This window comes from Meles meles, chromosome 1, assembly GCF_922984935.1.
Source record: "Meles meles chromosome 1, mMelMel3.1 paternal haplotype, whole genome shotgun sequence".
Lineage (NCBI taxonomy): Eukaryota > Metazoa > Chordata > Mammalia > Carnivora > Mustelidae > Meles > Meles meles.
The window spans coordinates 175,940,239-175,955,370 of record NC_060066.1 but is presented as its reverse complement, the minus strand read 5'-3'; the positions used below and the strand labels follow the sequence as shown (position 1 = coordinate 175,955,370).

General features: G+C 36.4%; 1 protein-coding gene across 1 annotated transcript in view; it reads left to right on the top strand.

The window, feature by feature from the left end:
- The window catches only part of RNF11 (ring finger protein 11), a 38,998-nt gene that overhangs the window by 20,559 nt on the left and 3,307 nt on the right, over positions 1–15,132 (top strand). Inside the window, exon 2 of the mRNA XM_046008180.1 lies at positions 14,739–14,908. Coding sequence (XP_045864136.1) covers positions 14,739–14,908 — 170 coding nt within the window. The remainder of the gene's footprint in view (positions 1–14,738; positions 14,909–15,132) is intronic.

Below are 15,132 nucleotides of genomic sequence, written 5' to 3'. Positions count from 1 at the left end.
TCTCATTGTGGTTTTGATTTGTATTTCCCTGATGCCAAGGGATGTTGAGCATTTTTTCATGTGTTGGTGATTTGGATGTCTTCTTTGGAGAAATGTCTGTTCATGTCTTGCTCATTTCTTGACTGGATTTGTTTTTTTGGATGTTGAGTTTGATAAGTTCTTTATAGATCCTAGATACTGAACCTTTATCTGATAAGATAGTTGCATATATCTTCTCCAATTCCATAGATTGCCTTTTGGTTTTGTTGACTGTTTCTTTCCTTTGCTGTGCAAAAGCTTTTTATCTTGATGGAATCCCAACAGCTCATTTTTGCCTTTGTTTCCCTTGTCTTTGGAGATGTGTCTAGCCAGGAGTTGCTGCAGCCACTACAGAGAGATTGTTGCCTGTGTTCTTTTCTAGGATTTTGATGGATGCCCGTCTCACAATTAGGGCTTTCATCCATTTTGAGTCTATTTTTGTGTATGTTGTAAGGAAACAGTCCAGTTTCATTCTTCTGCATGTGGCTGTTCAATTTTCCCAACATCATTTGTTGAAGAGACTGGTTTTTTTCCCCCATTGGACATTCTTTCCTGCTTTGTCAAAGATTAGTTGACCATAGAGTTGAGGGTCCATTTCTGGGTTCTCTGTTCTGTTCCATTGATCTATGTGTCTGTTTTTGTGCCAGTACCATACTGTCTTGATGACTACAGCTTTGTAATAGAGCTTGAAGTCTGGAATTGTGATGGCACCAGCTTTGGTTTTCTTTTTCAGCATTCCTTTGGCTATTCAGGGTATTTTCTGGTTCCATACAAATTTTAGGATTATTCCAGCTTTGTGAAAAAAGTTGATGGTATTTTGATAGGGATTGCATTGAATTTGTAGATTGCTCTAGGTGGTATAGACATTTTAAGAATATTTGTTCTTCTAATCCAAGAGCACAGAACGTTTTTCCATTTCTTTGGGTTTTCCTCAATTTCTTTTACAAGTATTCTATAGTTTTCTAAGTACAAATCCTTTGCCTCTTTGGTTAGGTTTATTCCTAGGTATGTTATGGTTTTGGGTACAGTTGTAAATGGAATCAACTCCTTAATGTCTTCTGTCTCATTGTTAGTGTATAGAAATGCAGTTGATTTCTGTGCTTTGATTTTGTATCCTGTCAGGCTTCCCTATAAATTGGATGTTTTAGTGATAACTTAAAATTAGCTATTTACTTAGTGATACCAACTTTATAAAGTTTTCTTTTTATAATTGCAGATTAAATATGATTACATAGAAATAAAAATTAACTCATATTTTCAGTACTCTAATGCAACCATAATTAACATTTCAATGTGTATATATGAGTTTTTCAAATGCAGATTTTTTAATGTATTCATAATAGCACTCTAATATTTTTGCATCCTTTTACTTTTTAATATCACTTTATAAGCATTTTCTCACCTTGCCGCAGTCTTTAGAGCTCTAGTTTTTTTTTTCTGGTTTTTGATTTTTTGTTTTTTGGGTTTTTTTTTTAGATTTTATGTATTAGAGAGAGAGAGAATGAGGGTGAGAGGGAGAGCACATGAGAATGGGAAGGTCCGGAGGGAGAAGTAGAGCAGGGAGCCCGATTCGCTACTTGATCCTGGGAGATCATGACCTGAACAAAGGCAGTCGCTTAACCAGCTGAGCCACTGGGTGCCCTAGAGCTCTAGTTTTTTAAAGCCATTACATATTAAGTTTATATTATTCACCTCTATATTTGGGTTATCGATCTTACAAGCTAAATTTCTTGATTCCTGGTGGTGGTAAAGGTAGAGGAAATGGTTGAATGTGTTTCTCATGTAGAAATTCTGGGAAAAGGAGTAAATTGTCAGTTTCAGTTTGAAAATATCTTATAAATAGCTGGCCATCTCTGTTTACATTGCTCGATAACCTTGCTTAGAACAACTTCACATTTGGGTTCTAAGATTAATCTGTAATCTCTAGTAATTCTGACTTGATTTTATATTCTACTGTTGAGATTAGGTTAGGAATCTTTTTTTTGAGGTGCATTATCAAGAGAACTTAAGTACCCTGTATTCCATGTTCTGCTAATCTCCACTTCTCTTACTGGTTAAAACAGTTTCTTGATGATCTGATTGTGGAATTGAACTTGAGAAAGAATCCAAAGATTAAACCTGATTTTCCACTTTCAGACATTGAGGTGCTGATGCTGATACTTGGTATTTCATCTAGTCTCAACATTGAGATCCAGGGCATTATCTACATTTGTGTCTAAAGAGGATCATTATAAGACAGCTTTAATTTTTCTTGTTTCCTGTGTTAGGATATATTACATGAAACACATATGAACAACTAGAAGGCTAGTGTTAGGGATATGGTATTGAATATGCATTAGAAAGTAGGAACCACCAATGTAGAAGCTGTAGCAACTGATAGGACTAGAGGAGGTAGAAAATCTTTTTGGTCAGACTAATTTTAGGCATCCTTAAGACACCTGGTTCCTTCAGATAAGCAGTCTTATAAGATTCTTACTTCTTTCACCTGTAACCCAAAATATTTCACTAGGCTTCTAGGAAAAAAATCTCACATTAAAATGTAGGCCTTTTCAGAAAACTTTGAAAAAATGGTGCTGGGACACCTGCATGTCCACGTAGAATGTAGATAGACCGACCCCTTTCTCACATCATATATAAATATTAACTCAATTGTTCATGTGCCTAAACATAAGAGCTAAATCTGCACAGCTTTTAGAAGATATTGGGGTACGTCTTCATGACCTTGATTTAAGTAAAGCCTTCCTAGATATGTACCAAGAAGCAACAGTGACCCAAAAATAGATAAGATGAACATCATCAGAATTTAAAACTTGTGCTTCAGAGGATACCATCAGGAAATTGAAAAGACAACCCACAGAATGCAAGAAAATATTTACAAATCTTTTATCTGATAAGGGACTAATGTCCAGGATCTATAAACATCTCAAAAACAAAACCCAATTTCAAAAAGGGTAATGGATCTGAATAGACATTTCTCCAAGAAGAAATAAAAATGACCAGTCAGCACATGAAAAGATGCTTACTATTAATTTGCTGTCAGGGAAATACAAATCAAAACCACTAGGGTGGCTGTAATAATAATTAAAAAAATAAACAAGATTTGGTAATGATGTGGGAAAATTGGAACTCATACACTGCTGCTGGTAATATAAAATGGTACAAGTACTTGTTGTTGTTGTTTTTAAGTTTTTTAATTTGAATTTCAGTATAAGTACAAGTACTTTGGAAAAGAATTTGGCAGTTCCTCAAAACACTGAACATAGTTGTCATGTGACCCACACTACTCCTAGGTGTATACCCAAAAAACATGAAAATATATCCACATAAAAAGTTACACACAAATGCTCATAGCAGTGTATTCATAATAGCTAAAAAGTGGAAACAACCCAGTATAAATGACTAAACACATTTATACAACTGGTGGTGTGTACATACAGTGAAATATTACTCAACAATAAAAAGGGATGAAGTTCTGATACATAGTACTACATGGGTAAATTTTGAAAACATACTATGTTTGAGGCCTCCAAAGGCCTCATTAATATGATTTCATCTATATGAAATGCCCAGAGTAGGCAAATCTGTAGAGATAGAAAACAGATTAGTGGTTGCCTAGGGCTGGGAAATTTGGGGAAAAATGATGAATGACTGCTGATAGATACAGGGTTTCATTTGGCGATGATGAAAATGTTCTGAAACTGATAATGGTTACATAACTCTGCGAACATACTAAAACCACTGAATTGTATACTTTAAATGGGTTAATTCTGTCATGTGAATTATAGTTCAGTAAATGTTATATTAAATGTAGACCTTTACCTTATAGTGGTACTGTATTTCCTCAATGCTGGGATGTGTACTTTTTAAAACTTTTTGATATTTTTTTGGGGTGCCTCCCAGGTTTAATTAGAGGAGTGTGTTGCTCTTGATCTTGGGATTGTAGTTTAAGCCCCACATTGGGTGTAGAGATTACTTAAACTTAAAAAAAATAAAACTTTTCAGTGCTTTTTGAAATCAGAATGTGTATTTTAATTGATGTGTACATTTAATGGACTGGTCTTCCTCAAACTTCGAATCCAAGAAATACACCTTTTAGGGGCGCCTGGGTGGCTCAGTGGGTTAAAGCCTCTGCTTTCAGCTCAGGTCATGATCTCAGGGTCCTGGGATCAAGCCCCACATCGGGCTCTCTTCTTGGTGGGAAGCCTGCTTCCTCCTCTCTCTCTCTGCCTGCCTCTCTGCCTACTTGTGATCTCTGTCTGTCAAATAAATAAATAATTAAAATCTTAAAAAAAAAAAAAAAGAAATACACCTTTTAAAGAACTTTGCAACATTCTTAAAATTGAAGTTTCACAATTTTTGGAGGAAATTAATTTTTATTGGTGATGTTAGCCTTAGTTCTTCAAAAAATAACCTTTAAAGAGAAGGATGAGGGTATCTGTTAGAGAACTTAGTGTAGTAAATGCAATACCAGACTTCCTGAGCTCCAAAGCCAACTTTGGCTGCTACAGACTTATTCTTTTTGGAATTAATACCATTTTTTTTAAGCTCTCATTTTTTAACTCCTTAGAGGCTATGCATATTCTGCCTCTGGTTGGTTTTGCAAAGAATTCTTGGGCCTATTACTCTTAGCTTTCAAATAGGCTTATATTTGCACCTGCCATTTAAGAAAGACAGTTACTGAAAACTATTATTCATTGAACTGATAAAATTCAAAGATGGAATGCTTACATGAGAAATTCTAGTATTTTTTTGGTTGTAGCAAGCAGTGGTTCCAACAATAACTCACACATTAAGTCAGAAGAATAGCTCTTGGCCCACAACTATGCTGGAGATCTGCCCCACTGGTAAAAAATTCTTTGTCAATAATTGGGTGCCATTTCCCCCCTGGAAAGCAGTTTGATGAGAAGAACAAGGTAGCCCTAATTGAGGAACGAAAATGGTGGTGGTGTTTAGGAGACTCTTATTTTAAACAAAAGTAACTTGAGGAAAGATGCTGTTGTTTAATAATACACATGGATTAGAAGCAGAAAGCTGTCAAGGAACCAAGACAGCCACTCTCAGGGTTAATTTGTGAGCTCTACTAATGTCTGCTTCACTCAGCATTTCTAATCTATCTTTAATACATATGTCTCCTCATAACCCCAGTTTTTACCTGCCTCTTATTTGCTGCTTAATGACCTTTCAGGTCAGTTGATTGAGTTTTCCAATTCTAAGAGAATAAAGAATCTGATTGGTTCACCCTTTTTTCAGCAGTCAGGTCTAAGTCATCCAATGTTGGGTAGTCTACGGCGCCTTCGGAATGTATGACTGCCCCAGAAGTTGCCAAGTCATGGGCAGTTGAGAGAGAGTATGGAGCTGTGGGTGAGGTAGCTATCTTCACATATTTACTATCTCTGGATTCCCCTACTATAAGGGATTTAGGTTTCAGAAGGATGGAGACCTTACCCAGTTACTATATTCTTTTACCTAAAACAGCATTGGAAGTATGGTTGGGTGTTCAAGAAATACTTCAATTGATGTTTGGGCTCAGTGTGACCTTGATTTCAATTCTCTTGATCTTTAGATGAATGAATAAGTTTATCTAATGACTTGCTAATGCAGAGTGCCTGTGGTGATAATGCCTTCCAACCCTCCCCCAATTAAGATATTGTAAATAACCCTGTATAGTAAGTGCCCAGTGAATATTTATGTAGTGAAAAGAAGTCAAACTTTTCATTAAAAAAAAAAAGCAAACATGGTGTGCCTGGGTGGCTCAGTCAATTGAATGTCTGATTCTTGATTTTGGCTCAGGTCATGATCTCAGGGTTGTGGGATTGAGTCCTGCTTCAGGCTCCGTGTTCAGCAGGGAGTCTACTTGAGATTTTTCTCCCTCTCTCAGATAAGGGGCACCTCGGTGCCTCAGTGGGTTAAATAAGCCTCTGACTTCAGCTCTGGTCATGATCTTAGGTCCTGGCATCAGGCCTCAAGTGGGGCTCTGTGCTCAGGAGGATTCTGCTTCTCCCTCTCTGTTACCCTCTCAAATATATAAAATTGTTTTTAAAAAATTAAATCTTTTTTAAAAAATAAGCAAATGCCAAACCACCTTCATGGAAGCAGTGTTTTTCTTCCATGCAGATCACTCTAGTTTGTATACTTTCTCAACAAATACAACATATCATTTGTCATATCATAGGTGGAATGCTGTCTCTTTTCCCCATATATATAATTGTTATCTTTTTTAATTCAGGAATTGCATTAATGCTAATCTTTGAGGATTATTTTTGTTTGGCTGGTTGGTTGTTTGGTTTGGGGGTTTTGGGGTCATGATTCACTGAATATCAGAGTTAGAATATGCATTGAGACTGTCCATTCCAAATCCTCCATTTTATGGCCTTAAATTTCAGTCTGGCAGATTCAGAGAAAACATTCCCAGTAGGAGACTGCAGCTGGGGAGGAGGTGGTGCCAGCAGCAGTTTGTGAGGCAGTAAGGAGAAAATCAGAAGAGCTGACTCTTACTTCCTACTGGAGGAAAGGATACAGCTTTTGGTGACAAGCTGCATTCTTTAGCAGTGACTTTATTTTTCCTTTACCACAAACCAGACTTGTACTATTTCCAGCCTCAGCACATTATTTAGGCACTTACCCACTGCATTGTTTTAGTTTCTGAAAATTGTATCATATTCCCTAAATTGGGTCCAACTTTTAATGCACGGCTTTTCAAATAGACATGTTTACACTTTGATATGTTTGTCTTTCTTGGCTTCTACAGTCCGTAAGATTAGGGCCCATTATACTTTCACAGCATTCCTCATTTTATAGATGCTTTATTATATATTAACAAACATTATATATTAATAAATAATTAACAGACATTATCTATTAACAAACAATGCTTCAGAGTTTTCACATCAGAAGGTCAGACCTTGCTTTTTATGTGATTGACCGTGTCTTTTCTCTATGCTGTCTCAGTGTATTTTGTAATCCTTTGTTCCTTTTCTGTTCTACCCCCTCCCGTGATGCTCCATTTCTTTTCTAACACACTTTAATTTTAATTCTTTTCCTTTATTATGAATGTTTTCTTTTGCTTTTTTTTTTTGCATGAAGATGTGAAGAATTAAAGCATTAAGGAGAAAAATAATGTTTAAATTTATTTTATTATATTTGCTTCTCTTATGAATTTCCCCTTTCTGAAAATTTAAGTTCACAGGACAAGTACATGTGTCTCCTATCAACATTGAGGAAATGGTAGTTAAGATTATAAGACATTAGGGGCATTTGGGTGGTTCAGTGGGTTAAACCTCTGCCTTTGGGGGCACCTGGGTGGCTCAGTGGTTTAAAGCCTCTGCCTTCAACTCAGGTCATGATCCCGGGGTCCTAGGATTGAGCCCCTCATTGGGCTCTCTGCTCGGTGGGGAGCCTGCTTCCCCCACTCTCTCTCTGCCTGCCTCTTTGCCTACTTGTGATCTCTGTCTGTCAAATAAATAAAATCTTTAAAAAAAAAAACAAAAAAAAAACCTCTGCCTTTGGCTCAGGTCATGATCTCAGGGTCCTGGGATCAAGCCCCATATCGGGCTCTCTGCTCATCGGGGAGCCTCCTTCCCCCTCTCTCTCTGCCTGCTGCTCTGCCTACTTGTGATCTCTTTCTGTCAAATAAATAAAATCTTTTTAAAAAGATTATAAGACATTAAAGTAAATGATGGAGATAAAGGGAAGGGAGGACAAGTCAGAGGAATCAGGAAGGATGGTGATGTCATTATAGGAAGGCCCAGATAGTGAGTCCCTGTGTTAGTAGGTACTTCACGTACATTTGCTTGGTTATTCCTTACAACACTCTTAAGATAGGTATTCTGTTTTTCTGAGGTGGAACTTGGCCTAGAGTTACTGAGTAACTTGCCTAGGGTTGCATGCCTGTTAAGTGCCAGAGCTGAGATTACATGAAATGTCCATGTTCTTTCCACTGTACTTCTCTGTCATTAACCTTTGGTAGGCATATAAATTCTGAGTTTGAGAAGGATTGTGGAAGCAAAAAAATAGTTTGGTTTTGACTGTATGGAAGTTCCTGTGAGATAGGTAGGTAGAACTTTAAAAGAGGCAACAAACCAGGTATTGTCACTTGGAGAAGGAGCATGGGTTATAATTTACATTGAGTTTTCTTTTTGGTTTTGTTTAATCCAGATCATTAGCAATTTTTTTCATAGCATGTTTACAAAATCCTGGTATGAATATATGATATGGATTATAGGAACATGAGTGCTTTGATATAAATCATTTGGTTATCCAGTAATGTTTATCAAATCCCTATGATATACCAGATACTGTGAGTAAATATTATACATTGGTAAGCAAAACAGACACAGTCCCTGTCCTTATCAAGCTTATAGTCTAGTGATGAGGAAATATAATAATCAAATTATTATGCAGATAATCACACACCTTTTTAGCATAAGCACAAAATACCTCATGAAATATATCATAGACAAGGAGGGCAGCCAAGTGAACCACACTTGAAGGCCCCAGCATTTATGTTAATTAGCAGTTTAGTGATTTAGATGTTCATGAGCTGATTCATAGTATTTTTCTAGTAAGTGTCCTTGTACATTGGAAATGATTAATTTGTAAACATTTTCAGTAAGTATTCAAAATCTTACTTAGAGTTCACATTTGGGGGAGTGATGAAAGTAGGTACTATTATCAATCATGTAGAATATACTTAGCAAAAAAAAACTGTATAATCCCAATATTATGGCATGTACACTAACTTTATTAAGTATTTAACAATTGACTAGGCATTCCAGGAAATGTAAAGAAACAGGAATGAAAATAAAAAATTGGATTAAATTAATGGGTGATTGTTTTTAGCTATTAGTAGGTAAGACTTTTAATTGACCTTTTATTCATGTGCTGGTTCAGTGAGAAGCAAAACGAATTCTTATTGTGGATCTTACAGTCTGGTGGGAAAGACAAACATGCAAATTATAACTAAATGTAAAATTATAACTATGACAGATGCTGTGAAGAAAAGTTACTTGATGTATAAAATCCCGTTAGAGAGGAGAATAGTTAGGAAGGGTTTCAGAGAGGGTAGAAGTTTAACTGAGCTCTGAAGGAAGGAAAGGCATTATTTAAGCAGAGTGGTGATGGAGGAGAGTGTTTCATGCAGAGTACAGCAGGCACTATGACTTCCTGTAGGAGAGATCCTTGCTTTCAAAAAGGAGCTGAAGGAAAACCATTCCTCTATAGCTTTCTGAAAAGGTATATAAATTGAAATTAGTATGTTGAATCATTTTAAATATCTCGGTAGTGCTTAGAGGGTTCCTTTGGTTTAACAAAAAAATACCAAAGAAAATACATAGGGGTTTTATTTTTAATATCTATTAATATATTTATTAAGTAGAGCTTTCCTTTTCTATTCTTTCTTTTCTGTACGCATATGAACCATAAGACCAAGGAAATATAGCCTCTTAAAGTACATGCTTAGAGATTATTACCTCTAAAACAAATTCTTTGTTTGTAGTAGGTATGTTCAAGGATTTTGGAGACCCTTATTACCCATAGTCTTGTACCAGTTTTTCCAGTGTGACTTCATATGTGTCATCTTTTGCCACACTAGTCAGGTGGCCTGGAACTGAGAATCAGGAGGGTAGCCTCATCTGGAAGTGGTAACCCAAGGGTTGAAAAACTCCAGCCTGGCAGGAGTCATAACAGAGGTCAAAGAATTTGTATTCAGGGACAAACCAGAGAGCCAGGGACAATAGCTGTTAGCTTAAAGTCTGCAAACCAGAGTCACTGGTGGTGGGGAAAAAACAAATGGTTAGAATAACTTGGAAATGTTGACATTTATAAAGCTCTTTGTTATCTTATGCTTGTATCATCACCCTCTAAAGTGGTGCTGTTATCTTTATTCAAAGATAGAGACTGCTAAAGATATTAACAGTGACCATAGTAAGTAACAGACTCAGTCTTATAATTTTTTACGTTAAAAATCTCATAGTCTGGGGCGCCTGGGTAGCTCAGTGGGTTAAGCCGCTGCCTTCGGCTCAGGTCATGATCTCGGGGTCCTGGGATCGAGTCCCGCGTCAGGCTCTCTGCTCGGCAGGGAGCCTGCTTCCCTCTCTCTCTCTCTGCCTGCCTCTCTATCTACTTGTGATCTCTCTCTGTCAAATAAATAAATAATCTTTAAAAAAAAAAAAAATCTCATAGTCTTGGATAGCAGTGTTTTAAAAACCGTGTTCCATTGATTTCTGTGATTCTGCAAACATGTCCCAGGTAAGGGGATGGAATAGGGATCCTCATCCCTCCTAGGTCACATTCCATTCCAGCCCCATTTCACTTCTGTAGCTCAGTTTTAAATATTGTAATTATAAATAAGATTACTCTGAACAAGATAGTTTTGTTGCTCAAAAAACCCGTTGGATTAGTAGGCCATGGTACCTCTTTAGACCAGATAGTTTAAAAAAGTGATACCAGAGAACAGAAATCCCAAGGTGAAAATGAGGAGAAACTGCCCTCTAGTAGCAGAATTTGACCTCTGAACCTTAGTAACATTACTGAAGTTGCCCTCAGTAGTTTGAATCAAAGGACAGATGGGAAGTTATGATTAGACTTTGGAATTTATTTTTCTGTCAGTTATAGCATCTGTTTTACAGGGGCAATTTAGGATGGATTTGATATTCTTTGAAATTCTTAAATTCTAGAAGTCACTGAAATTAAACCTTTATCACAGATGATAAACCTTTATAGAACTATTTATGAAATATGCCGTGTTTTGTGGTTTTCTTAAAATGTCATTCCAGTGTACTATTCTTCAAAGTAATATAAATGGACACAAGCCAAATCATTTAATTTGCAGAGTCTCCTTGCTATCTGGCAACCAGGAATGCTGTAGTAGAAATTGCTGACTTAAAAGGGAGACCAAAATTCTGATTGTAATATTGTCAGTAATTACATGACTGTAGCAAGTTTAGGCCTATAAAATGAGAAAGTTCGTCTTAGATGAATTCTAAGATTCATTTTTGAACTTTTACCTACCTCTCTCTGCATAGTCCAGTCCATTTCTTAAATATTGAAGTATTATTCCATAGTCATATAATAGCAGAGCTGCAATAATAGCTAACATTTATTTAATGAGGGTTTTTTTTTTTTTTTAGATTTTTATTTGAGAGAGAGGGTATGATAAGGGATGGGCAAGCAGAGGAAGAGGGACAGGCGGACTCCCATGACCCTGAGATCATGACCTGAGCCAAAATCAAGAGTCGGACACTTAACTGACTGAGCCATCCAGGCGCCTCTTAATGAGCTTTCTCATGTATATCTCGTACTGTACTAGGGACAACACTTGGACTTCCCAGTTTATTCTTACAGGGCTCCTAGTACTTTACACATGAAGAAACTGAGAGAGAGGTTAAAAAAACATGGGGAGACTCTTAATATTTATTTAGAGTATGTTCAACATGGAGCTTGAATTCCTTTCCCCAAGATCAAGAGCCACATGTTCTGCCAACTGAGCAGCCATGTGCCATGTGTACAGGGTCATATAGCTAGTAAGTTGCGGAGTGTTTTGACTTAGCCATAAAACTTTTCTACATTGAAAGTTTGCCTACTAGGTTTAAAAACCTTGAAGAGGTATATAAACCAAAGATGCAACAGTCATATATATGATCATTAATGACCAAAGGGTCATGTAAGTTTTATATGCACTATAAAACCTGCTCAACAGTTATTTTTCTAGTATATAAACTAGGGTTTTAATATACATGTTGCATGTAACAGATTCTGAATTTGATCTACAAACTGAAAATTTTTGTAGGTACAAAACTATTTTACACTTGATCTTAGCCAAAATTAAAAGGAAGTATGCATTTAAAAAAATGTTTATAGGGGCGCCTGGGTGGCTCAGTGGTTTAAGCCGCTGCCTTCGGCTCAGGTCATGATCTCAGAGTCCTGGGATCGAGTCCCGCATCGGGCTCTCTGCTCTGAAGGGAGCCTGCTTCCCTCTCACTCTCTCTGCCTGCCTCTCTGCCTACTTGTGATCTCTCTCTGTCAAATAAATAAATAAAATCTTTAAAAATAAAAAAAAATTAAATTAAAAAATAAAAACATAAAAAAATAAAAAAAATGTTTATAAAGCAAAAATTGCCTGTGCTCATAGTGCTACAGATACACAGGACTGAAAACTTTCAAGCCATAATAGAGAAATACAGTCAGTTTGGTACTTAACTTTCCTGGAAAAGCTAGAAGAATTCACAGTCTGTTTTTCATATGACTGCACAGGTTAACTGAAGTTTCACTGTAGTCTGTATAATATTCCTATTTCTCGTATAGGTACGCAACACTTATGTAATTAAGCTGAGGCTAGAGACTGTCAGTATTGGGTGGTAGGGAGGAGGACTGGGAAGGCTTCATTTCATATCAACAACCTGCTGGACAAGGTATAATTTGGACCAGTGGACTTCAGAGAAAGGTAGGAGGGATAGCAAGAGCAAAGGCAGTAAGATGGAAAGGCATGGAACTTAGAGGAAACAGCTTAGTTTCCTGCAACATTAGATAATAGCTCTTTGAATGCAATATTAGTAGTTGTAACACCTATACTCATTTAACTTCCTGCCACTTCAAGGTTGACTGTTCCTCATTTAAGCCTTATAGCAACCCTAATATGTAGAATCTAATCCAGCTGGGTTAAAGAGCTTAAATGAGGTTTCTCTATTAAATGGAGGTAAGTGACTTGAGCTAAGGTTATCTGGATCAAAGAGCCATACTTTTAACAATATGGTGGTATCTTTCTATGTAATATGCATTAAATGAATATTTAGATATAGCATATAGTTCTGATAAGCATTCACATGATGAGGTAGAAGTATGAAAGTACTTAAGTAACATTAATGATTTGATGTTGGAAATTCAGAACACATGAGACTTTTAACTACTGGCATTTTATTTGCTCCAGAGGATATACTCTTGATTATTTGATAAAGGATTTTACTGGGTTTTGAGATCTTTAATTAAACATTTGTTCTAAATCTCAGAAAAGGAATATTTAAAGTCCTTTTTGGAGGGTATTTATTTAAATTCAGTGAATTAACATATAGTGTGTTATTAGTTTCAGAGGTAGAGTTCAGTGATTCATCAGTGATTCATCAGTCTTATATAATACCCAGTGCTCATTACATCTCATGCCCTCAATGTCCATCTAGTTACCCCACTCTTACCCCCCTCCCCACCAGCAACGCTCAGTTTGTTTCTGATGATTGAGTCTCTTATGATTAAGAGGATTTGTCTCCCTCTCTGATTTGGTCTTGTTTTTTTCCCTCCCTTCCCCTATGATCCTCTGTTTTGTTTTTTTATTTCAGACTTTATTATGTTCAATTAACCAACATACAGCACATCATTAGTTTTTGATGTAGTGTTCAGCAATTCAGTAGTTGCATATAATACCCAGTGCTCATCACTCTGTTTTCTTTAACTCCACATATGAGTGAGATCATATGATGATTTTCTTATTTCACTTAGCGTAGTATCCTCTAGTTCCATCCACATTGTTGCAAAATGGCAAGATTTCATTTTTTGATAGCTGAGTAGTATTCCATTTTGTATATATATAGAGAGAAATATTTAAAGTCTAATGCTGTTCTGCCTTTGATAAACTCTACTGTCAAAAAAGGAGTATTTATGAATAAGGCTAGTTTAAAGGGACATAGTGGTATGTTAGGAGACTGTGGAAAAGTCTCATTTTCCTTGAATTAAATATTCAGTATCTGAGCCTAACTTACATGTATCTGAGACTTTCCCTAAAATTTCTCTTTGGAAAGGATATTTATATTTGAGCCCTTATAAAGTTTCTCATTTACGGGTGCTCTCAATTATTTTCCATACAAAAGCCATTAATTTGAAGCAGCTTCAGTTGATGTTCTGGATAATTATGGAGGTTATTTACATTGCCTAAAAACTTACATTTTCCATTTGGGAGGAAGGGTGGCCTCATTTGGCTCACTTGTCATATCCATATATATATCCAAAAGCTTAAAAGGAATTTTACAAAAAGGTTATTGTGATAATATCCAGCCTTTCCAAATAAATTTAAGTTTGTCTATATGGGGGAAAATGTTTACAAATAGGAGTCTATAATGACCACTTTTAACATAAATAATGGTATACAGGGACTACAGAGCTCCGTTGAATACAGAATACAGCCTACAAAGAATATTGGATACAGTCCATTTTATTTATGTATTGTTCCTGATAGACCAATGATAAATTACTGTATTTGTGTATCAGGAACAATATGTTGGGGATATGTGGCTTTCATGTGGAAATACTTCACACAGCATTCCATGTGAGTTTTTCAGTGAACATTGTGTTTTTATCCTTTTTTTAAAGATTTTAGTTACTTGAGAGAGAGCAAGCATGAGTGGAGGGCAGAGGGAAAGGAAGAAGCAGTCTCCCCACTGAGCAGGGAACCTGATGTGGGGCTTGATCTCAGGATCCTAGGATCATGACCTGAGCTGTAGACAGATCCTAACCCGACCGAGCCACCCAGGCACCCCTGTTTTTATCCTTATATCTTGGTTAGGTATGCTAAAGTTAAGGCAGAGTAAAACAATCTCATAGTACTGCACACTAGCCCAACCAACCTCTCCAAGGTCTCCTCTCAACCACTAAGCCAAAAAAAGAAGAAACAGGGAAAATATTACCCCCAGAAAACAGATGTTTAAAAAATAATTATTTTCTCTGTTTTTAAAATTTAGGAACAAGTTCCAGTTCCGGTCTATCATCCAACACCTAGCCAGACTCGCCTAGCAACTCAGCTGACTGAAGAGGAACAAATTAGGATAGCTCAAAGAATAGGCCTTATACAACATCTGCCTAAAGGAGTTTATGACCCTGGAAGGGATGGATCAGAAAAAAAGATCCGGGAGTAAGTTTTAATAAATTTATACGTTTCAAAGGTCTATCTCCAGAGATTTGCTTTTGAAAATATTCTCCTGCATATTAGAAGTTGGATATTTAATATGATCAGTTTATGCAAAAAAAATTGGGGATACAACAATTAAGAATTTTCAATAAATAGCTAAGAAATGGTGTGAATTTCTGACCATTTTGTATATTGTTTGTGTCCATTTGGATGACAGTTGATGTCAG